The 26,018-nt window shown below is 35.0% G+C and overlaps 1 protein-coding gene across 2 annotated transcripts in view; it reads right to left on the bottom strand.

Annotated features, from left to right (window-relative positions):
• Positions 1-16,871, bottom strand: part of LOC112505715 (NEDD8-activating enzyme E1 catalytic subunit) — a 32,697-nt gene extending 15,826 nt beyond the window's left edge. The window contains exons 1-3 of one of the 2 annotated variants that reach the window (XM_025109660.1): positions 16,640-16,871; positions 16,353-16,516; positions 8,751-8,953 (exon numbers count right to left, since the gene is read on the bottom strand). In XM_025109660.1, the coding sequence (XP_024965428.1) occupies positions 8,751-8,953; positions 16,353-16,516; positions 16,640-16,744 (472 nt within the window). In that variant the 5' untranslated portion in view covers positions 16,745-16,871. Of the gene's footprint in view, positions 1-8,750; positions 8,954-9,938; positions 10,100-16,352; positions 16,517-16,639 lie in introns of those variants that run through there. The other variant, XM_025109661.1, reaches the window with a different exon arrangement.
• Between the last annotated feature and the right edge of the window lie 9,147 nt (positions 16,872-26,018).

Raw genomic sequence — 26,018 nt, 5'->3', positions numbered from 1 at the left:
TTTTCTTTATTTAGGTGCTACAATGTTTACAAGTACAATGAGATTAATATATATAGACAAACATAATTAGGATTATCTCCTAATCAAGGAAACTAGGGTAGAGACTAGGGCCGGCTCCTTTTGGGCTAGGGCCGGCTCCTTACTTTATGCCTCCTCCCTTTTGTCTAACTTAGTAGGCCGAAGCCTACCATTCCAACATGCAGAACATTTGGACCATCAAAAGACAAGCAAACAAGGGAAGGGCAACAGAAATGCAAGTGTTGAGGTGGATATATGCCTAAATGATAAGGATTAGAAATGATGATATAATGGGAGAAAATTGGTGCAAAGCCGGTTGAGAAGCTAAGAAGACAACACTACTAGACTAACATAGACCTTTGATGCACAAGTCAAAAGTTTGAAGGGGAGACCTGTACCAAGAGAAGGTTCATAATAAAGCTAGAGTTAATATACAACATTGACTGTCATGGGAGAAGATTGGAAAAGATTTTAGCAAATAAAACTACAAAGAATTAGCCTTAAAAAAGGATTACATGGACTGATGTTATTTATTGACGAGAGCCCACGGGGTTCTGTGTCTTTGTAGCATCACCTCTTTGTAATTTCCAATTGTGTTCCATTTTAGTAGAGGTGATCATTTGCGGGCCTGGGTTGAGCCCGGGCCAGGCTTTACTTGTTTTTGTCATCCAACGGGCCTAATATTGTAAACCCAACCCCTTTTTTCAGGCTTGACAACTTGCCATTGCCCGCCCTATAAACGGGTCGGTCTTGCCCACAGGCCTAAAAAATGTAACTCTTATAAATCTATAAACTTGATTACTAGCAAATAATTAACAAATGTGGAACCAAAAAGTAAAAAAAAAACACCGTTGTAGTTAAAATTTTAAGCAACTAAAGTGACACATGGATCTCAACAAGTGGAGAAAGAAGTGAAAAACAAAATTCAGACTTCCATAAATTCAATAATGCATTCCTATCTTTTATGTATAACATTAATATTCACGTTAAGAAGTAACCAAACAGCCCCTTAGTCTTTTGAGTTCTTAAGAATAACCAAAGAGTCTCATCGTATAATTTTAATAATTAATTTTAAAATATACTAGTATAATTTTAAATCATGGTGAAAAAATGTTAAATTATAAAATATAAACGGGCTGGACGGACCTGTCCATATATAATTCTACATTGCCCACGTCCGCCCGTTAATTTTAACAAACAAACCCGGGCCCGTCCATTTTGTCGATAATAGTTGTCCAAGCCCGTATTTCTAGCGGGTTGGATGGACCGGGTCTAACGGGTTGTCACGCCCATGAACAGCTCTACATTTTAGCCTACCCAACTAGCTGGGAAAAAATGTTGTTGTACAACCTAACATTTGAAAAGGTCCGGCCATAACTAGAATATGTGTAGAAGATGCCATGCTTATCACCATTTCAAACGATTAACATTTGCTAACAGTGTCCCAACATTAAAGGTAAGTTTTTCAGGAGCAAACAGAAAAAAGGAAATCAATTACAGAATAACATATTTGGGATCCTAAATAGGGATCAGAAAAACGAATGGTATAATTCTATTTAAGAAGTCAATCCCTCAATCCCAACATGCCTATGCCCAACAACTCACGTAAATGTGACAACATTACTGACGCATAGTGTGTTCTTGAGAAAATTAATTTTCTACAAAAGTTGCAAGTGTAATAAAGCTTAAAACGGAACTAGAGTGCTTACACCAAGAGAGTTCATTTGAAACTGTCAATTATTTAACTGATTCAAAGAATTGTTTTACTAATTTTCACGAATAATGAATAGAATAGTGGATCCACTCCAATCTTCTTTTGTTTAATAATTTATGTATGCTTTTAAACGTAAAAAGTAAAAAGTAAGCATTTTGTTGATGCTTAAACAAAATACTATGGAATTCTTTTATTCACTTGCCTCAAAAGGAGGTACAAAGGCTAAATATACACAAAGAATCCAAGAAGAAAAGGAAAGGATTCCTAACCTATAAAGAAGATATTGACAACAGCTAATTACAGGAAGATATTACCCTGATCATCAAAAACATGACAATTTCTATTTTACAAGGATATCGAGTATAAAGTATCTTTAAGGATATTGAATATTTCTACAAATACATTCATATCAAATACTAGAACTTTGTCTCAACCTAGTGAACATTCTATTCCATTCAACCAATATCAAGAAGAAAAAAGTCGTTTGATTTCATGCCACTAATACGTTTTAGCGTAGTACACTTTACACATAAAAGCATTGTCAAACACATATACTATACTATGTTGATATAAGGATGAGGATTTCCCGATACAATGGCTATTTAAATAAAGTGTAAATTACGGATTTGGTTCATGTGGTATGTTGGTTACAAAATTGGTCTTTAGATTTAATTTATTACGTAAAACACCTAATAGTATGCACTTTTTCATGAATTTGATCCTTCGGCCTAACGACTGTCTATCAGGTCCGTTAAAGTCGAGGGCATAAGAGTCTTTTTACATTTTCTCTTTATTTTAGCATTTTCTAATTAACCTTTTTTAAATTAAGAGCCAAAACATATGCATTAGAAGGGACAAAGACGAACATATTTCATCTTTCTTCTCCACCGTTGAACCGGTCATCCCTTTTCTGACGGACCCACCTTTCCGTCGAAAACCCATCACCAACACTAGTGAAACCCCCTCGCCCTTTCCAGCACCACCACCACACACTCCCACCAGTGACCTTCCCACCCTCATTGTTACCCTCTTCCCCTTCCCCTTCCCCTTCCTCTTCTCCTTCTCCATCGATCAGTACAAACCCACTGAGACACACAGAGGGTCTTCGGTCACTGTAGCCACCATCTTCATTGAAGCAAGGTTTGGGGTCATCGGATAAAAACAAATGGGGTTGCAGAAGTGATGGGTCACATGGTGTAAAACTGCAGCTTTGGTCCCGGGTGGTGTTGGTTGGGTATAGAGAAAGCAGTCGAACAATGATAAAGGTGATGGAGTATGAGAACTATGGTTGGTTAGGGTGGAAATTGGTGGCTGGAGGAGATCTCATGTCGGGGACGTAGATGCAGTGTGACACATGTGTGTGTGTGTATATATAATATATATCTTATTAAATATAATATAATAAATAGAGAAAAGGACAAAACACAAAAAGAAAAAAGAATTAATAAAAAATTAATCTTTAAATGGTTAAAAGGTAAAAAAGACAGAAATGCTCTCGGAGTTAAGAGATCTATTAGACGACTGTTTGGTCTAGGGACGAAATCAATGAAGAAATGCATACCACCAGGTATAAATGAAGTTTAAGGACCAATTTTGTAAAACCCACATACCACAGAGCCAAATCCGTAATTTAATATTAAATAAATGAGTTTCATATTATTTGCTTCTGTAACAGCCCTAATTTTCAGCCAGGTATCTAGATATATACATATCTTTATCATAATTTCTTATAAAGTTAAGTTGTTCCTAAAGGCCCTTAATATAAGAACTAAAACAAGGTAAATAGCATCTTTTAGTGAAAAAAAAATTTTAATTATAGAGATAAATAAGTAAGCAAGCACAAAAGTAGCTTACAAAGCTACTTACCAATAAGCACATAAGTAGCTTACTAAGCTACTTATAAACAAACAACATGAGCCACAAAAAATTTATGACGAAGCAAGCTAGTTATGAGTTGTCAAGGCTAGAAGCATGTGTTGGCAAAATTCATGATGACAAGCAAGAGCTAGAAGCATGACAAATAAAAGCTAGAAGCATGAGGTGTCAAGATTTCTTTATATTAAGTATGAGGTGTCAAGATTCTCTTATCCTCAAAAATGAGGTGTTGAACTATTATAAGAGTACAATTTTGGGAGCAAGAAGAACAAGTAACTAATGCAATGAATTTACCTATAAATAGTGATTGAAATGTTACCATTAGTTCCATACCAAAAATAAGAAATCTCTCTTTATACCTAATCAAGCTTAAAGATAGGAATTAAGGGAAAAGTTAGGCATAATCAAGGTGAGTATGTTGTGAGATTTACTGGGATACATACATGCTATATATCTATACTTATAATAAATAAGTAACTTGGTGACACGTGTCATCTTCTAGTGAGTCGGTTTTCTTGTTTTCCCACCTAAACACGTATCTAAACACAATTTACATTAGTGGTTCAATTAGACTCATTTGAACGTGTCTAAACACAATTTACATTAACAGTTCAATTATACTCATTTGATTGACATGTGTCCTCTTATTCAATCAATCCCACTAATTTAGGATGCAATTGATTTTATTCTTGGGTTAACTAATTCGTGTTGTAATTGATTCCCCAAAAAAATGGTGTTTATTTCTAAATGTTTAAATCCAATTTACCAATATAGTTTCATTTATAAATTCAATTTTATTCTAAATTCAATTTACTGAAAAGTTTTACTTTAGAGTTATTTCAAGAGAACAAGTTTGAAGTCATTCTTCAAAGTTAGCTCACCTGAACTCTCTGAAGTTTGCTTTTTCAGACATAGCTCACCGAACTCTGGAGTCTGAAGTCTTTTTTTCAGACGTAGAAGTCTGAATTCTGAAGTCTTTTTTTTAGACTTAAAAAAAGAAGTCTGAAGTCTTCTTTTTCAGAATTAGAAGTCCGAAATCTTCTACAATTCTGAAGAGTACAAGTCTGAAGAGTCATTCTTCAGAGTTAGCTCACCCGAATTCTTAAGTCTTCTTTTTCAGATTTAGCTCACCCAAACTTTAAAGTCTGAACTCTGAAGTCTTTTTTTTCAGACTTAGAAGGTTGAACTCTGATTTAATTGGATTGATTTTATACTTCAGAGTTATTTCCAGAGTACAAGTCTGAAGAGTCATTCTTCAGAGTTATTTTCCAGAGTACAAGTCTGAAGAGTCATTCTTCAAAGTTAGCTCACCCGAACTCTGTAGTCTTCTTTTCCATCGGAGCAACATGCAGAGCCTCTGCATAGTGTATGCAGAGCTTCTAGCTTGCCTATACAGAGCAAAGTCATTCTTCAGAGTTATACTTCAGAGTAATTTCAAGAGTACAAGTCTTGTAATAAACTTATCTAGACTTTGAAGATAAGTTTTTAAGACTTAAACTTAGTCTTGTAAGCCTCTGGTTGGTCTGGCTTCTGGATGGCTTTGCTTCTGTTTGTTTATTTGAACCTTGAAAAAATATTCCAATCCATCATAAAGGAACCAGAGTGGCTCTGGTTGATTTTCATGTTTAACGAGAAGGTCTCTGGTTGTAATTGGAACTCAAATTCTTTAACATTCTTTTTGACCTAGAGGCTCTGGATAGACGAACCACAGGCTCTGGATAGACGAACCAGAGGCTCTAGTTGACCAGAGGGCCTTTGGTTGGCCTTGCTTTTGGTTGGTAAGTCCACAGGGGCTCTGGCCAGAGGAGCTTTGGTTGGTCTTGCTCTGTATGATGCAAACTTTACCATGGGGTCTTTTTCAAAGATATTGGGTATTTGAATAACTCTGAACTCAAGGTCTTCAGGCTTCGTCTTCAGATTTGACACAGGCACCCTGCTAAGTTTAAATTCAATTTACTGATATAGTTTCATTTCTAAATTCAATTTTATTCTAGGGTTAACTTCATTTTAACTAATTATTGATATAGTTTCATTTCTAAATTCAAGTCTGAAGAGTCATTCTTCAAAGTTATACTTCAGAGTTATTTCAAGAGTACAAGTCTGAAGTCATTCTTAAGAGTTATTTCAAGAGTACAAGTCTGAAGTCATTCTTCAAAGTTATTTCAAGAGTACAAGTCTGAAGAGTCATTCTAAAGAGTTAGCTCACCTGAACTTTGAAGTCTGCTTTTTCAAACTTAACTCACTCGAACTCCGGAGTCTGAACTCTGAAGTCTTCTTTTTCAGACTTAGAAGTCTAAACTCTAAAGTCTTTTTTTTTTAGACTTAGAAAAAGAAATCTAAAGTCTTCTTTTTCAGACTTAGAAGTCTGAACTCTGAAGCCTTCTACAAGTCTGAAGAGTCATTCTTCAGAGTTAGCTCACCCGAATTCTGAAGTCTTCTTTTCCAGACTTGGCTCACCCGAACTCTGAAGTCTTTTTTTTAAGACTTAGAAGTCTGAATTCTGATTTAGTGGTATTGATTTTATACTTCAAAGTTATTTCAAGAGTACAAGTCTGAAAGGTCATTTTTCAAAGTTCGCTCACCCGAACTCTGAAGTCTTCTTTTCCAGACGGAGCACCATGCAGAGCCTCTGCATAGTGCATGCAGAGCTTCTAGCTTGCCTATACAGAGCTCTGAAGTCTGAGTAGTTTTACTTCAGAGTTATTTCAAGAGTACAAGTCTGAAGAGTCATTCTAAATTTACTTCTAAGTTTAAATTCAATTTACTGATATAGTTTCATTTCAAAATTTAATTTTATTCTAGGGTTAACTTCATTTTAACTAATTATCGATATAGTTTCATTTCTAAATTCAAGTCTGAAGAGTCATTCTTCAGAGTTATACTTCAGAGTTATTTCAATAGTACAAGTCTAAAGTCATTCTTCAGAGTTATTTCAAGAGTACAAGTCTGAAGAGTCATTCTTAATTTACTTCTAAGTTTAAATTCAATTTACTGATATATAGCTTCATCTCTAAATTTAATTTTATTCTAGGGTTAACTTCATTTTAACAAATTATTGATATAGTTTCATTTCTAAAATTCAAGTCTGAAGAGTCATTTTTTAGAGTTATTTTTCAAAGTTATACTTCATAGTATTTCAAGAATACAAGTCTGATGTAGCATCGTACTTTCGATGATCATTCATATCTGTAAGATAAGTTCCTGACATGATTTAATTTTTTCAAATTACCCCGTGTAATAAACGGGATCAAACCTAGTATGTATATATATATATATATATATAAATGTTTTACGCATGAAAGAGTATTGCCATATCTTCTTGTAAAAGTTATGTTATGATCATGTGGCAAAGTACACCTTTTAGGTCATGTTGCACAAGTGGTATATGAAAGTTTTTATACATGTTAAGTATAACCATTTAAATATCCAACGTACGGGATATATAAAGAAGGTACGTCTTGCAAACAGACATTACTGGACAGCCCTTATGTCGACCCGAGATTAACAGACATTGCAAACCTGTGAGAAGTTGGTTTACTTAACATGCAACCATGAGATCTCAAAGAAATGTATACAAGAAAATTTAATAAGAATTATTTTAACTATTTGGAAAGAATGTTTTACCATGAAACCATAACTACTCACTAAGTTTAAAGCTTACGTATTCATGTATGTATCTCAGGAATCAAGGAGTAGGAACAAGCTGAAGTGTTGCTATTCTAAGATGTTAGAATGTTATAAGTTGTAAATTTCCACATTTCCGCTGTTGTAATAACTCTATTATAATGAAATAAAAGTTTAAGATATGAAGTTTCTTTCATTCACTTGTACTGAGGGCAAAGGACGATACCCCCGGGAACGGGATGTCACAGCTTCACTAATTGAAATGAACAATTAGTATGATTTTGACAACTATGTAAAATATTTACATGAATAATACCTCAAGGAAGCTTCCTAAGAGAAGAACAATAATAGGCCTACCGCTAACCCCAATCACACTTTTCACCATAGAAATAAATAAATAAAAACTACCATCTCCTCGTATGTTATATGTTTTTCATATCAGTTTTCACTCCTAATAATGCAATTTAGAATACTATAAAACAAAAAAATCAATGTGTGTAACAATGCTACATATAATACATGCATGTTAGCTAAATGAATTGATGTAATGTATTGCTAGGATGACTAGTGGCATAAATTTTGACAATCACAGCATTCCAATAGGAGAAATCTTGAAACCATATATCATGTTAGGATTTATTCACAGAAAATTAGTGAAAACTACGCACATCTTATGATTTTAATTAAAGTATAACCACCATGTAAGGCCCCAGGTCGCAGCTTTGACTCTAAGCATGCCCATTGGGATCAAATAAAATTTAAGTTGTTATACACACTTTCTCATTCTAAAGAAGGCAGAAGTTGAAAAAAAAAAGAATTTTAAATGCTTGCCAACAAGAAATGTGTCTATATTATCTAGAGATCGACTTGAGTGTTGCAATTTATGGCTCTTAGAGTTTCATTAGCTCAGTCCCTCACAGTTTGAGTACAAGGGTGGTAGAAGTCCTTTCATCACCGTTTCTTGCATCATTCACATTTGGGCTATGAGTATCTCGTTCATGAGCTTGAAAAGACATCTAATATTAAGTTACAACAGTTCAAAAGGCTATTGGTGGTCTCCATGTGCTCCATGACATACATGGTACTCAAATAAAGCTAATGATGATGATTGCAGGTATCCAAAAGTGAAAATCGAAGTCAATAAGGATGTATCCTTGGAAAGACTGCATCTAATTCAGATATTTAAAACAAACTCTAATGAAGAAGTTTAGACGTAGAAATGGAATCAAAGACATTTGTAACTGCTTCATAGTATATGCAAGCCTATATAACAAGGTCTACATTCCAGAGTGAAGTTTCACATGCTTCAACTTTTTAATCTGTTCATTGACTTTATTTTCAATTTGTTTCCTGACGATCGTTTATTTCATTTGGTTTTCTATTTTAAATTACAATAAGATTGATGGCCACAATTCAAGGTATCGGCAACATAGAGTTTTACAACTACACAACAAACAGTTGCAAATTTTCACCATATATCTAGCGTAAAAATGAAAAGATAATGAGCAAATATACACACCTAGAAAACCACAAGCCACCGCATTTATGTAACTTCGAGCTTCAATGGAATCAAGACCAAGCACAATAATACTGAATTCACTGTAAAATTCAAGCTCTTTGTCCTCAATTCGACAAAAATGTGGCACAATATTTACGCCGCTAACTCTTTCCATCACACGTTTAGCAGCCACTTCTGCTTTTGGCTTCCCAACATCCTCAAGCCTGAAGTTAGAATGAAGATGATAAAAAGTTTTTCTTTATAGATAAAAGCAATAGAAATACAAAACATAAGTATGTTCATAATAAAGTGTTGAGCGTTAAGACAAAATAGCAAGTATGCAATAGTTTAGGGACCTACAAGATAAATTGTGCAACTCATATATTCTACTATGAAATAATCAAAAGTGTAAGTCGAGACAAAATACAGTACGGTATTGGCTCCAAAAATAGAGCGGGAATAGGAGACATGAAGCCAAGTAGCCGACGTGAACAACTGAACTGAAATCACCATTTCAATCGATCAACCCTCCTGTATGCCATTAAATTGTTATGCTTTCATGAAAACCCTTTATGAAGAAGCCCTAATTCTAAAGATTCCAAGGTTTTTTGACGACTAACCCTTTTTAATTGCATTTGGTATCAGTTTCGAATTTTCTATGTGTTTTACGAGGATGGAGAAGCTTTTTGGAAAGTTAAATGAGAACTATGTAAAAGTATTGCTAAAATTGGTAAAGCAAGCAGAGGTGTCAGCTACGACATCAGGAACACAACAACCTCAGAGACCTAAACTTCTTCCAGTAGACGTAAAGCTCAATGAAACCAGCCACATATTTGAGCTGGTCAAGATGGATTACTGGTGCAACTTTCACTCTACTCCTTATAGTTGTTGCAGATCCAAATTGCCCTTTTGCATCAATATAGGGATCTAGCTCTTGTCTCAACTTATCATTCTCTTCTTCATTGGGCACAAGTCGAATTTCTCTTTGATGGTGATGGCATTGAGTGCTCGATAATCCACACAAAATCTCTAGGTATTGCCCCTTTTTCCCCCAGTTTTAATCTCTCTATTCATCTCAATCGTGTCGGTATTTGGTCAATAATATATGGCAGGATTAAGGTAATTTCCCAATGTACATGTACTAAACAGTTAATACCAAATCAATGAATTAACTTAAAAATTAAATATATTCACCAAAATGGTGTTTACCCGTATGTAAACATGATGAAGTTGGGCACTCCATCGTGCCTGGAACATAGCCCACACTCTTGTTATTAATCTTCCATGAGTAGTGCCGGTAAGATTCTTTCTTGATTTGCTCCTTGGCTTTGTCCACAGCATCATAAATATATCCCGTGCATGCCTCTATTCTATATCAACCAATCCAACCACATCAACTAAAGGAGCCATTACTTGACATGAAATAAAAAAATTGTCCCAAAATCAGATTTGGCAACTGTCCCTTAATTCCTTTTCCACAAGCTTTCTTGCCAAAATCACTTTTTGTCCATTGCTCAGACATGAACAAAACTTGAATGTGATGTCGATTTTCACAATTATTCTTAATTCTATAGAACTGTGTTGCAAACCTCGTTACACACATGTGCAACTCTTTGTTGTTTGTCAATTTCCGCGACATATAGAGAATCCTTCTGTGGTTATACATATATAGATCACAACTGCTCTCGCCTCGGCCAAAACATGTTTTATTTTAAGGGATCTTCTCGCCAAAATCTCCTAACAAGAGATTCACACAGTGTGTTGCACATGGCATACAAAACAACTTGGGATGTTTTTCCAAAATCTTTCCCACGGCTTTGAAATTTGAGCCATTGATGGTAACAAAAATAGAAAAGGGAAATTAATGATTCACAACTAGCAACAGTTATCTCATAACCAAAAATGTTGCTACCTGCACTATGTTCAACCAACGAACATCTTCGATCACATCATCAATCATTTTTAACAATCAATCGGGCATCCTTTACATGCTCCGACACATCAATTGATTTCAAGAAAACAGTTCCAACAAGACCATTAACCAAAAATTTAATCAAAAACGATGTTTCCCATTTGTCCAAAAGTCAGACATGATGGTGCAATGGTATTTATTCCAATGTGGCCTAAGGGAATCCACAAACTTCCTAGTATCCGCTAGAACATCCTTAAGCAAGGTTACCAGGATGTTGTGATAACTTGGCGTCGGCATACCTATCATTGGCATAAAGTGAAGTATCACAATTAAATAAAGCTTCACGATTAAAAATATTAAACTTTCTACTTAGTGACTACTCTTCCATATTTTCCGATTGCATCGATTACATCCTGAAAGCTCTTACCCCGCACGACATTAATCGGTAACCCAACCAAGTATGACCATATAACAAATTTCTTCCAAGCATTCATTTTCAACTTCTCTTTTATTGTGTCATTTTTGTTCAATATGACTTGTTTCATCTTCTCATAATTAGGCTTGAACATGGTGTCAAGAGGACCCTGAACGTCACTAACCCCCTTTCTTTCCCTTAGTTAAATAATTAGAATTTTCAACATCCAACTCGTATGTCATCTTCTTGATCATCATCCCCATCTTCACTGTCAATAGAAATTTTTTGAAGAATTACAAAGTTCCTTTTCTTGTCCTTTTTATCTTTTTCATTCATACTCGCAAGAACTTTTTTCTTAATCTACGTAGGTCACGTTTGGACAACCCATCACTTATCCTCCCGTATGAGTAAGGTGATGTTTTAATCTTGTGATCCCTCCATATATTTTCTTATCACACACACCAAATATTCCCCTTTTTGTTGGATCTTTCCAAACTCCCCATTCCCATGCCATATCACCATTTATGCATCTTGTACCTGTGTTGGATGCAGTTTATTGGTGGTGTACGGGGTGGTGAACGCAACCACCTTCCATGCTAAACTCTTACTGCCCTATAAAAAATATACATGATGCACAAAATCTAAACAACAAAAAAATAACAATTAACAAAGCTAAACCTAAAATTAAATGGTTAAACAGGAAACCGAACGAAGTCGGAAACGACAGCTAATGTACTGAATTAGGGACCAAACTAGGGAGTACGGACAGAAACAGAAACCATTCCTGATTGGTTGATTGTAACTTGTAAGTGTTAGTTTTCAACAGTTGGGAGAATCAAAGATGAACAGTAAATCGAATTAGTAGGAATGGTCGAGCAGAGTCAAACAGCTGTGAAATCCAGCAGGAAACGAGCAAGAGCTATGGAATCGATTCTTAATCGAGCATGTCAAGAGTCAAGACTGGAGTGTTTGAGACTGAGTGTGGACTCGAGCAGGAGAAAACCCATGGAACCATGGAATCAAGAAGAAAACTCGAGTTGTTCAAGCTTTCTGGACTTGGAATCGATGAGCAGAGCTCTGGTCTCGAAATCGATACCAATTTTTGACCTACTTTAATTGTTTCTTTTGTTGATTTAATCAGTTTCGTTTTTGTTTGCAGGCCTAAGTTTGACTCCAAATAGCCCACATAAAAGCCCAGATAGAGTCGTTTAAAATTTAAATAAAAAAGGAGTCTAAAACAGCCCAAAAAAGCACCAAGTGCGACTGCTATTTGGTATCAAAACTGCGGTCAATAGCAGCCACTATTTGTGGTGCCACTATAATACACCACAATTCATAGACTGCTATTTAGTCCAAGACCTCTAACTGCTATTTCGCCGCTATACTGCACTATAAACTGCATAGATTACAAGTATAGTCAGACATATGGCATTGATTACAGTGAGACCTTTGCACCGGTCGCAAAGATGAGCACCGCTTGGACACTTGTCTCTATTGTTGTGAATAGTGAATGGCAATCGCACCAACTCGATGTGAAGAATGCGTTTCTTCACGAGGATCTACTGGAGGAGGTTTACATGGAGATACCCCCAGGCTTCAACACCAACCAATGGGCACAGTATGTAGGCTGAAGAAGTCATTGTACGAATTGAAGCAGTCTCCTCGAGCTTAGTATGATAGATTCAAGAGGATTATGGTAAGCATGGGCTATGCAAGCCAACGTTGACCATACCTTGTTCTTCCATCATAATAGAGGCCATACTACTATGCTAGCAGTTTATGTTGATGATACGACGTGAACCAGTAAATCAAGAGAGATATCAGAGGTTAGTAGACCAGCTGACTTACCTGAGTCACACTCAACCTGATATCTCGTTCGCAAGTGGTGTGGTGAGTCACTACATGCATGATCCAAGAAAAGGCCGCATGGATGTAGTTGATCACATCATAAGATACTTGAACAGTGCTCCTGGAAAGGATTGATGTCAATCAATATTCTCAATATTTGTACCTTGTTCAATATGCCTTAGGCTTGAGTCCCAGCTCCGATAGGAGTCCAAATCAAAAACAATGGTCAGCTAGGTATTGAGGCTTGCAACGATTTTGACTGGGTGAGGTGCACCAATGACATAAGATCCACCTCACGATATTGCGTCATTGTGGGAGGTAACTTCGTCTCTTGGTAGAGCAAGAAACAATCTATGGTGGCGTAGTATACAGCTGAACCCGAGTATAAGGTCATGGCCTTGGGAGTTTGCAAGTTGTTATGGTTGAAGGCTCTTCTGGTTAAATTGAAGATGGACCAAGGTACTCATATGAGACTCTTGTGTGATAACGAATCGACAATCATCATCACCAACAGCCAGTGCATCATGATAAAACCCAGCACATTGAGATTGATAGGTTCTTTATTAAGGAGATGCTGGATAGTGGACTATTGAAGATAACTAATGTTCGGACAGAGGATCAAGTGGCAGAAATGTGACAAGATGGGCTTAGTGAATATTTTTGCCAATCTTGAGGGAAGTGTTGAGTGTTAAGACAAAATAGTAATTATGTAATAATTTAGGGACCTATAAGGTAAATTGTGTAACTCATATATTCTCCTGTAAAAAAATGAAAAGTGAGTCGAACAAAATACAATACAAAGGAAGGGAGAACATATCAAATTCAATTTACAGATTCTAGAACCAATTATAATAACCAATCTGATGAATTTTACTTTTTTGGGATTAGTGAGAAGACTAGATAAATGATCCTCAAACTTCATATGGCAAACACTCTTGTAGTTGTGCTTACTACCTATCCTATTTACATGCAGTCCCTGTCAAGTTCCTTAGCTTTGCCATCTATGAAGTGTTGAAAATGACCTATAGCAGTAAGGTTTTGGTTCCTTGAAGCTTTTCATGACAGAAAAGGAAAAGGAAAAAAAAAGACCTACTGGATTGGCAAACCATTTTTAGGCCTCTATGACAGGAGTAAATTTTCATCGATAAAACGCAATTTCTACAACAAAAGATTTTGCCACCTCTTCCGAGTTTCTTGATACATAGTTTAATCGTGGACATTAATAGTTTAATCGTGGACATTAATCATTTGACTGCATTGGATAGTATCAACTATCACGAGATCCGGAGTAACTCAACCGATCAGCGGACTGTGTGACACCCTAGTTCTATATTTGTTAGATTTAAATTTTTTAAGCCTTAAATACGAATATTATGAGCAAATTAAGTGCACTAAAATGTTCCAGCAGCTGTATCATCAATAAAATCATCATACTTTCAATGCAAGTAGCCTACAGGTAGCTTACAATGCAAAGCATGAGAAATCAACCCTAAATAGATGACAAAGGAAGTCTAGTAAGCATGATAAGCAAGCTAGTTATGAGTTGTAAAGGCTAGAGTATGTGTTGGCAAAGCTATTTGATGACAAAGCAAGTCTAGTGATCATGATAAAGCAAGCTAATTACGAGTTGTAAGGGCTAGAAATCAGTGTTTGCAAAGCTACTAATGAGAAAGCAAGTCTAATAAGCATGACAATTAAATGCTAGAAGCATGATGTGTCAAGATTCTTTTATCTTAAGCATGAGGTGTTAAACTCTCATAAAAGTACAACTATGAGAGCAAGAAGAACAAGTAGTTAATGCATTGTATTAACCTATAAATAGTGGTTGAAGTGAAACCATTATTTCCATACCAAAATAAGGAATCACACTCTCAATACATTACCACGTTAGAAGTAAGAAATCCAAAGAAAAGCTAGGCGTAATCATGGTGAGTATTATGAGATTTATGAGATACATATATGCTATATGAATGGATTTTATGCATTATGAAGAATTTAATAGGATGTTTGGCATGTTTGCTTTACTTGAAATGAGGATATGTTTATATAGCCAAGATGTATGTATGATGGCATGTCATGACATGTTTTACACATAAGGCATGAAAGTTTTATGCATGTTATGTACGACCATAAATATCCAATGTACGGATTATTACATGAAGGGACGTCTTGCAAACAGACCTTATGGGGCAGCCTTTATGGACCCCGGGGTTAGCAAACCTCAAGGCATGTATGGCATACTTACATGTTGCAACTGAGATCTCGAAAGAGTATTTTTATGTATGAAAACGAGTTTTAGTGAATTATTATTCACAAATTGATAAGTATCATGAAAATTGTTTATTCATGAAACCATAACTACTCAATAAAGCTTTCGACTTACATATTTCATGTATGTATCTAAGGGAAGGAGTAAAGAGGAATTGCATAAAAAGTAGTATTGTTCTAATAAATTGCAAAAAATTTGTTGCATTATAAGCTATTGAGTTATGTTTCCGCTAGCGTCTGAACTCTAATGTAATCATAAGCTATGAAAGAAATAAAGTTAAATTTCCAGTTCACATGCAAGACTTAGTAGTAATGGCACACATTTAGGATATGGGTCGTTAAGACCGATGCCTTGAAACGGTAACATACTGTTTTGTGTATGCATAGTTCAGTTGATGCCAATTTGATATCATGGAACCAATTTCAAGGTAATAAGAACGATGGATAAACAAATGATTTGAAAAAATAAGCCTAATATTTTCTCATTGGCTCTCACAACATATGCTGGACATGGACTGCCGATACAGTGGTAACTGTCATAACTTTTTATATAAGGGGCGAGAAAAGAGCGCACAAAAAGAGAAGTGACCTTAAACAATGATAGCCAATGGCATAATGTATAACGAAACGATTCACTCATCACTCTTACAAAAGAAATTCAGTATCTATAAACTGAAAATGGAAGTAGACACTCTAACCACAACGAACAGGTTGAGCATTGATTTATCACACATCGGCTTTCAATATTAAACCATCATGTATCATTATTCCTGCCATTTGTCTGAAAGTAATTCAAACCAAAGCTTTTTCACCATATACCATACTTGCTTTCAACATCAGCAACATACTTGACCAAAGTTTAAGCTCAAAAGGTTCTACCCATGTACATTATTTCCCATGTGCACATTCTAATCTTGGATGGTTCAACCTTATTTGCTGTCTCCCTATCCCATAAAAAAGTCCACCTATAATTCTAGAGTTTAAAACATGGTATTTTCAATTTTAAATTTGAGAGATTTCTTATTTCCAAAATGTTCACTCTAATAAACGTTACCCTTGAATGAAGTTTTACACTTTGTCCTACATAACCATAATCAACTATGCGTGTAGAGCAAACATGTTCGTCTAAGCATGTGACTGTATCCAGGTATATAAATATATGAAATGCAAATACACATACCTGAAAAGAAATTGCCGATTAAGGTTGGATACTTCAATTCTGTCCATATCTATAACTTCAAGATTCTTAAAACCAGATAGTGCGAGGTCTTTTAGCAGTTCACATCCCAATCCACCAGCACCAACAACCAAAATTCGCACATACTTTTGAAGATCGTCCCTCAACTTCACAAAATCAAAGAACATATACGTAAGTACCTAAAATTTGTGAATAAAATAAATAAAGGATGCAGTGGATTCCGCTAACTATTTGTATAAATTTTGAATAGAGAAGGATAGTCTAGTTACTTCGGTGCCTGGTTCGAAGGCGGGACCGACGAGATGCCCTGGCCTGAGAAGAAGCTTATCAAGGTCCCTTGATCTGCTGCTCTGTTGAGTAGTAGCGTCCGCCATTAGAGAAACTCTCGATCGGAGTGGTACAGTGTGCTGAAATTTGCGAAACCGGGGAACGACACCCCCCACAAACTGGTACGGTTAGGGGTTCGCTGGAAGAGGGAAACAGTCGGGAGCTTGGCTTTTACGCCCGGTTTGCGTTTGGTTTTTTTTAGTAGTAATCTATACTTCTATACTATATTAAAATAAAGTAAATGGAGTGTCATTTGTCATCTTCTGCAAGTCGGTTTTCTTGTTTTTCTACTTAAAAATATATTTAAACATAATTTATGTTATCAGTTTCATCAGACTCATTTGAATGTATCTAGACATAATTTACATTAGCAGTTCAATTAGACTCATTTGATTGACATGTATCATCTTATTCGATCAATCCCACTAGTTTAGGATGCAATTGATTTTATTCTTGAGATAATTAATTCGTATGGTAACTAATTCCCGAATAAAATGGTTTAATTCGTATGGTAACTAATTCCCGAATAAAATGGTGTTTACTTCTAAGTTTAAATTCAATTTACTGATATAGTTTCATTTCTAAATTCATTTAATTCTAGGGTTAACTTCATTTTATTCTAAATTCAATTTACTGAAATTTTTTACTTCAGAGTTATTTTAAGAGAACAAATCTGAAGTCATTCTTCAGAGTTAGCTCAACTGAACTCTAAAGTCTGATTTTTCATACTTAACTCACCCTAACTTTGGAGTCTAAACTCTGAAGTCTTCTTTTTCAGACAGAAGTATGTTGATCTCAACCGGATCTACAACAATTTATAGGTGATCAGTTTGTATAATGGGGGATGAATACAAACACAGAAACTTTCACTTCTAAAATTATATATTGATAAAGAAGGGTCAATACAAATTTTACAGATTATTTGCAAAAAAGATAAGGTAAAGAAAATTTTATCTAAGCAATCTAGAGGTACACACAAATACAGTTGGCAAATAGAAAAGATTTGCCGAAAGAAAGTATGACTTAGAAATGTGTTATTCACTTTCTAGAAATGGTTCTTTCTCTTTAGAGAGAGGGAGTAGAGAGATAGGTTTCTTCTTGGGTATGCTTCTTAGAATTTGAAAGACAAATTATAATTGTTTCGCATTTTCTGAGTGGAGAGCACTCAGCTATTTATACTCATTGCATTAAATGCAATTCAGAAGGCACACAACACGTATCAAGCTTTTAGAGAAAAGTTTGTCCTTTGCTACAGTGAATAGTTTTTTTGTCTATTCATGAGCAGACATCCTTTCATAAAGTTGGTGAGCACTAGAGTCAACTAATTGGCTTCGTACTATACTATGCTCTAGAAAAGGGTATGGGTTTGTCCTTAGTTTGTGGAAGAACAAGACAAAAACAAACGTGCATGAGAAGCTTCAATTGATCGCTGAATGCTGGGATAACGCTTGAGGTCTCTTTAGCATTCGCTGAGACTTGTGCCGTTTTCACACATATGCGTACTAGTTTGTAATCACTGAATGTCGCTTTAGATCACGAACACGCTAGTCTCTAATCTTCACTTTCTGTCTTCGACATTGTTGAAGGTTCTTTTATGTGAGTTTTGTCTTCTTGAAGTATAAGAGTCACTGGAGAGTTACAATGCATGTTTCAGCGATCACTGAAGAGACTCAGTGATAATCGTTGAAACTGAATAAACAGAAACACTATACTTCGATAAGAAAAAGAGATTATCATCAAATCAATGAGAGAGGATCAACAATCTCCCCGCTATTTGGTGATGACAAAGCAACATAAAGAAAATTGCTTAAGGTATAATAGTAAGGAAAAATTACAAGTAAAGTATAAGTCCCTTTTAACTATTTTTGGGATCTTTTTCAGTAATACAATTTTCTTATACAAATGTTCTTAAGTTACAAGTTTAAGAGAAACAAGTATAAGAATGATAATTGAAACTGAAAGCATGTTTACTAGCTGAAGGTTGTCAGTAATGTAAGAGCAAATTGGAACTCATAGATACATGTCCGTATGACTCTTTTCAGGGATCTTTTCAGTGATACTGGTGAATACTTATATTATTCATTGGAAAGATACAAATGTTACAATAGTAAGTTATGGACCTATTACATATAAGTTGTACATTGAAAGAAAAAATATAGAAAATAAGATTTACAAGATAGAAAGTCTTTACTACTCTAAGTTGCTGAAGTCGATGTAACCAGATACTTCTTCTCCAAGCTTCTTTCCTCGTAGAATTTCCTTTCTGATCATGTGGTCCATTGTCTCACCATATAGGTCAGTGTCCAACCAAGATCTTAGAAATTCAAGGTGTTCTATTGGACAGAGACGGAATTCAGATACTCTTTGAAAGTTATATTCTCCATCATAGTTAATGAATATAAATCCATACTCAGACTTGAAGTGCACAGCGTTGGGTAAGTAAAGACCCTTCGCTGGTAGAGAGAGGTTCAACATAGAGATATTTGACTTATTCGAATCCTTTAGGATTTCTTATAAGGAGAATCGTGGTTCATGTTCATTCTTCAGAGTTGGTCCATCATTAGGATCTGAAGGTTTTCTTCTTCCACCTTGCATCAATGTTGGTACTGAAGGAACAACAGCATGCCTGCACATCTTCTTGATAAGATCATTGAGGATGTCTTCGATAGTTTGCTTGTGCCTTTGACTTTGAGCGCTGAATGGCTTGGTGTATTTCCAGCCATTCACTGTAGCCGTAAAGGTAGGAAGGGTATTTAGTGACAGCATCAAAGTTGTCTCTGGTGATGACCATAGAGATGAGCATTCCTCCATCTTTCATTCGTCCACTAATTGTGACATTTGTGATGCGATGGGGACTTATTTTTTTCTTCAAGCGATCTTCGCTCCATCTTTTGTGATAGTATTTCAGCGTCAATGCTCTCTTATGTTCAATTTCAGCTTGTGAGAGCAACTGAGCCTAAGCCTTGACAGGGTTCATCTTCTTTGACTTTCCTTTAGAAAGAACTTTAACGGAAAGTGACTTGGCCAGCTTGAGAATGTCTCCAGTCTATTGTCGTTGAATACGAAGTTCTTCCTCGGCCTTGACTGCTTCCTCTCTTTTAGCTTCTGTGAGGAAGTCGAACTCACCACAATCAGAGGTACGAATAGGAATTTTTACTCTAGTTTGGTTGAGGGACTCCCTCAGCTGAGTCATCTGTTGGTCGAAAAGAGCTCCAGATGTTGGGATAGGAGATATCCTTTCATCTAGACGACCACAGGTTATAGAAGAGGAGATAGTAGAGAGTTGAGAATAAGAGGTAATGGTAGCAAACCTAGAACACTAAGCAATCCTTAAAGGATTGATAGGTCTGAAAAGAACAGCCAGGTTTCCATCTTCAACAACACCTTTGTTTTTGGAGAAAGTGTTCTGGTTCTCTGTAGATTTCTCTTTCTCCCCCGGGATGAAGATTCCCTAAGAGAGACTCCTTTTTTAGCGGGAAGAGGTTTCGCGTGGAACTGAATGGTGAAGTCATCATCATCGTTGTCTTCTGTTTCATCATCATCACCTAAGTCTTATCCAGCATCGGGCAAGGAAAGAGAATCATCAGCTTCATCATCTTCTTCTTCATCTTTCTCGTCAACAACAACAGCTATAGAGGTGATGGGAAGGTCTTTGTCTTCAGCAACAATTATGACGACATCATCCTCAGCTTCAGCGACTACTTTAGCTACATGGGATATGATAGCATCCTCAAAGTGAGGGATAATAATAGGTTCTACAACTTTAGCATCAACTTCTTCTGCTTGAGACCTTTCATCTAACGCGTTAGCATCAACAAGTGTTGTAGGAGCAGCAACACGAGGTAAGTCTTTCTCCCCCTTTTCAGAGTTAGCTCACCTGAACTCTGAAGTCTTCTTTTTCAGACGGAGCACCATGCGGAACCTTTCCATAGTGCATGCAGAGCACCATGTAGACCTTTGCATAGTGCATGCAGAGCTTCTGACTTGCCTATACAGAGCTTTGAAGTCTGAAGAATTTTACTTCCAGAGTTAGTTTAAGAGTATAAGTTTGAAGTCACTCTTCAGAGTTATACTTTAGAGGTATTTCAAGAGTAGAAGTTTGAAAATCCATTCTAAATTTGCTTATGAGTTTAAATTCAATATACTGATATAGCTTCATTTCTAAATTTAATTTTATTCTAGGGTTAACTTCATTTTAGCTAATTATTGATAGTTTCATTTCTAATTTCAAGTCTGAAGAGTAATTTTTCAGAGTTATACTTTAGTGTTACTTTAAGAGTACAAGTCTAAAAGAGCATCGTAGTTTCGATGATCATTCATATATGTAAGAAAAGTTTCCTGACATGATTTAATTTTTTTAAATTACCCCGTGTAATACACGGGATCAAACCTAGTATACTTCTATACTTAGAAATTCACTCCTACTCCCACGTCTTTCATAGGTTAAAAATCAAATCCTTTTAATTTTTAAATTACACTTTATACTCTTATAATTGGTTATTTGATTTACTTTATATTTTTTATATTTTCATTTTTCATTTTACACTTTTATAATATTAACATCAACATTGTATATAAACTAAAATGCAATGAAAAATATGTTTCTTTTTTTAACAACTTATATCATTAGAATTGTGTCATCAATACCTTCAAAATGAGTTCAGTATTGAATATTTTTGAATTTAATCATTCTATTAAATATCATTAATACCTATGAATTAATTTGTTTTATATCTCTTACGTTTTCAGTTTAAATTTTACACCTTTATATATTAAAAATGCATATCGTAGGTTAACAAAAATAAATTAAAAATCGTTTCTTTTTTATTACAAATTATATCAGCATAATCATCTCATCAATCTATACTATATTATAAAATTTGACAAAAACTTTTAAAACCAATTTTTTATACATGAAGTACTGTTTATCGATGCATATTACTTAAAATTCATGATTACAAGTAAATTGTGCATAAGTACAACTTATTAAAGCTCCATGCTTGAATTCGTGTAACTAACTGCAGATAAACATAATCAAATACAAGATGAACATTTCATTTTAAATATAAAAAATCTAAAATATAATTAGGATAATAATTGAATTCTAGCAGAATACTTAATTATTATCCTTATAAAAAATATATTATTAAATCAAAATAATTACTTCGTTATTAAATCTAAATTAAATTATAATAACAAAATTGAATTAAAAGAATTACACAAAAAACAAGAACTTTTAAATAGTTAATTTGATACTAATATTGATATATTTATTTTCAAAACTTTATGATATTTTCAAATTTATAATTTATTTAAAAATAAGAATATATTATCCCTTTCTGCAAAACCACATAAACACCATATTAAAACATCTACATAGACGAAATAAAACAAAACATTAAAATCGAGATATATCTCGTTGCATTGCGCGAGTACTCTTCTAATAACTTCAAAATAAGTTCCCCATAGAACATTTTGGATTTAATAATATTATAAAATATCATAAATACGTATAAACATATATTACTCTATAAAAGCCTTAAACGATTATCTATACTTCTTCATAATGCAACACTTTTAGTTATCCTGAATTTTGTAAGAGGTGCACATTTTAAAGCATGAAGTACATGCTAGAAAGCATCGTACTCCCCTTCCCAAAACCACCCCAGCTACGTTCCAAAAACCACTCCTTTTATGCCCAAGTGGTAAAGTGAGTGATATAGAGAGGTTGCCAAGTGGTGAATTGGAGTGATATAGAAAGATCATTTTGCACGCAACCTCTCTATATATTTGTAATACAGATGAACACTCGCATGCTTCATCTTCATGTTGCCTACTATTGTTGCTCCTTCATTAATCGTCATGCTCGTCCGACCTCTGTTAAAAGTAAGTCCTATGACGATGGGGTTTTGATGCTAAAGTTCATGACCCTCTTCATATACTAGAAATTTTAGTTTTTGCACTTTCTAAGAATCATACATTTCTTTATTTCTTTTAGTGCAAGACATATGAAAGAATTTCAATTTTGGAAGTTTTGAAGGACTCTAAGGGCTTCTCGAAATTAGATTGACCGTTTTGTGATGAAAAACTGTTAGGACTGAGAAATCAGTATTAATTGTATTCGTCTTGAAAGTTTATAAATAGTCTATAATTGTAAAAGTCAGCGTGTTTGACTTTTCTTATAGAAGTTTGACTTTGACTTTGCTGTGTTAGTTTGACCATATAAATAGGTAGTGGTCTTTGTAATTTGAAGAGAGAGAGCTAATTGTAATAATCATACGTATTGAGAGGTTTGTCTAAAATTGTAAGGATTGACTTTTCCTCTCAATATTCATATGAATGTTCTTAATGCAATATCAAGATCCTGCCATTGTTGAAGATATTATGAAGATTGATCAGTGAAATTGGACTCACAATTGGTATCAGAGCAGGATGCAAGAAATCAGAAGTTAAAAGAAATCAGAGAAGTGAATTTTTTTTTTGAATTTTTTTGTGTTCTTCGTGTTCTTGATTTTTTCTAGATTTTGATCCGATTTTTTCATCAAATCTTGTGTTTTTATGTTATAAAAATGATCATAATGCTCGAAATTGATTTGTGAATCTTTGTTATTCACAAAATTTTGTGATTTGATCAATTTAAATTAAGATTTAATCGGTTTTTAGAGTTTTAATTTTTTTTTCTTCGTGTTCTTGAATTTTTTTAATACAGTGTTTTTGATCCATTTTTTTAAAAAAAAATTTAGTTTTAGTGTTTTTGATTGCTTTTGATCTGTTTTTAATATTTTAGATTGATTGTTTTTGTTAAACCGCCCATTATTTTTTTTAAAAAGCCCAATGGTTAAGGCCCAATTCTTCATCCGGTTTAGAGCTCTTGTTCTTAAATCGTTCAAGTAAACAGCATAGCTTCTTGTTCTTAAATCTAAGGTGATGTAAGCTTCTTGACCGGATTATTCACCATCGATTTCGTCTAAGGGTAAACAGCACAAAGCATCTACGGATTAGTTGAGCGGATACACACAAGCCTTGACCGGTGTTCATCTAAATCGGTCACCTCTTGACCAGATTAGTGCTCTGATTCGGTAAGTCCATCTCAGGTTTAGGGTAAACCGTTCACCTCTTGACCGGATTAGTGCTCTGATTCGGTAAGTCCATCTCAGGTTTAGGGTAAACCGTTCACCTCTTGATCGGATTAGTTTTTCTATTGACCGGTTTAGTACTTAGAAATTCTGTGCATAGAGCTGTCCGGATTTCTAATCCGCTCAATTCCTCTTACCCAGATTCTTGATTGTTCGTTGTTTCTTGATTCAATTTGGTAATTTGTTCAATAACTTGTCAAGAATCGATTGAGATTGGTGAGGTTTATTTGAGCATTTTTTATCGATTGAGAGTGCTGTTCATTCAAGCTGTCCAGATTAACATTCATAGTGTTTTGTATTTGAATTTAAGCTGTCAGGTTTACACTCTTGAATTTTTAATCGATTGAAAGTGCTGATTCTGTATTATTCTGCTGTAAGCTGCTCGTAACAATTTGATTTGGTTTGGTTTTTGATTTATTGAACTGTTTGATTTGGTTCATTTTGATAGCCTCTTTCAGCTAAACAGATTGGTTACAGCAGCTACACAGTAGAGTTTAGTGACAGCAGCAGGTTTAGCTACTTAAAGTGTCCGGTTTAACATTCTTGCAGTGACAGGTTTGCATTCATAGTTGTTGACCGGTTTATATTCAAGCTTTGACAGATTTAGACTCATAGTGTCCGGTTTAAGTTTCATATAGTGTCTGTGATTGAAATTTCAGAACTGAAACAACAACAGCTATACAATGAACTGTTTTAGAACATTGTGTGCAGTTTAGTGAACAGATAGGAGGTTGTGCTTTTTGTGTTAATCAAATTTGGTATTTTGTGTTTGCTGTTTGGTGTGTAGCAGGTGACTGATTTAGTATGTACAGTTTCAAAACAGCAGCTTCACAGCAGGTCTTGATTGTGATTTGAGTATTGTTACTACATTTGCCTAGCAAAGATTTTCTGTGTTTGTGTGTTTGTTCATTATTGATTTGTTGTTTTGACTTGACACTGTTATCTGTGTTACACTGTGCAGCCAATATAGGTTTCTTGTGAAAGACTGTGTAACAGCAGCCGTTTGTGAAACACAGTTACACAGCTAAACAGAAGTATGAAACAGCAGTGTTGTTTTTGGTTTGATAACAGCAGCTGTTTTATTTCACTTGTTTGGTTGATCACCTTGATAGCTTCCATCCAATTTGATTTGCTTGCTACTGTTTATTCTTACTGTTTCTTCAAGAATTTGAGCCTTCAGTGAACTGTTTTAAACAGATTTGGAGCAGAATGTGCTGGTGACAACTAAGGAATTTTAATACTGAAACAACAGCTTTATTTTGATTTGGTTGTTGTTTAGAATCCATTTTGAGAAGTCTGTTTTGAGTGTATTTGAGTTTGTCTTCAAAGCAACAAACCAACAGCAGGATCTGTTTAAACAGCAACAAGTATCATCTGTTTTGATTTAGATTTAGATTTGAAACAGATTTAGATTTGGACTGAAACAGATGCAGCAGGTTTAGATTTGAAACAGCAGGTACATCAAAGTACTCTTTGGAAGATTTTAAGGCATAGCAAGGTTTGGGTTTGGAGCAACAAGAAGGCACAACAACAGCTTGGTTCTTACTGTTTACATCATATTTAGTTGATTAGATTTGAAACAGCAAGTTTGTACCTGATTTGGCTTTTAGTCAACAATCATTCTTCCTTTGATTTAGCAATTATCTTTGATTTGGTTTCATTTGATCATTGAGTCTGTTTGTTTGCAAAATGTATTGATCTTACAGGTTATATTGCTGACCTGTGATACCATCTGGAACATTTCATGTGTAGGTTGAAACCCAAGATGATCCAATGCAGAGCTACAACAGTTGAGGTTCTTTTAAACAGTTGAGGTTCTTGAGAGAGGCCAGAAGCAAGCAACTTTTCTGTCTTGGCTGATTTGAAACAGCGCTGTTGAGTTGGAATACGACAGAATCCAAACGAGTTCTTGACTTCATTGTTGGTTGAAAATTCGATCAATATAAGAACTTGGCTGTTTTTTAAACATCATTCTTGTATGAATTATCAGTGTGCAGGTGTCTGATTCGATTCAAACTGCAGATTTAAGCAGCAGGTTGATAGTCAAGATTGGCTACATTGCAGCTCACAGCAACTACACAGTTCTAAAACAGCAAAACATCATCAGATTTCTATTAGCTATACTAAAACAACATTGTGCAGTGAAACATCATTGTGCAGTGAAACAGCATTGTGCAGTGAAACA

Source organism: Cynara cardunculus, assembly GCF_001531365.2.
Source record: "Cynara cardunculus var. scolymus isolate 2C chromosome LG 2, CcrdV1, whole genome shotgun sequence".
Lineage (NCBI taxonomy): Eukaryota > Viridiplantae > Streptophyta > Magnoliopsida > Asterales > Asteraceae > Cynara > Cynara cardunculus.
Note: the sequence above shows the minus strand (reverse complement) of the source record. Positions and strands in the feature narration are given on the sequence as shown.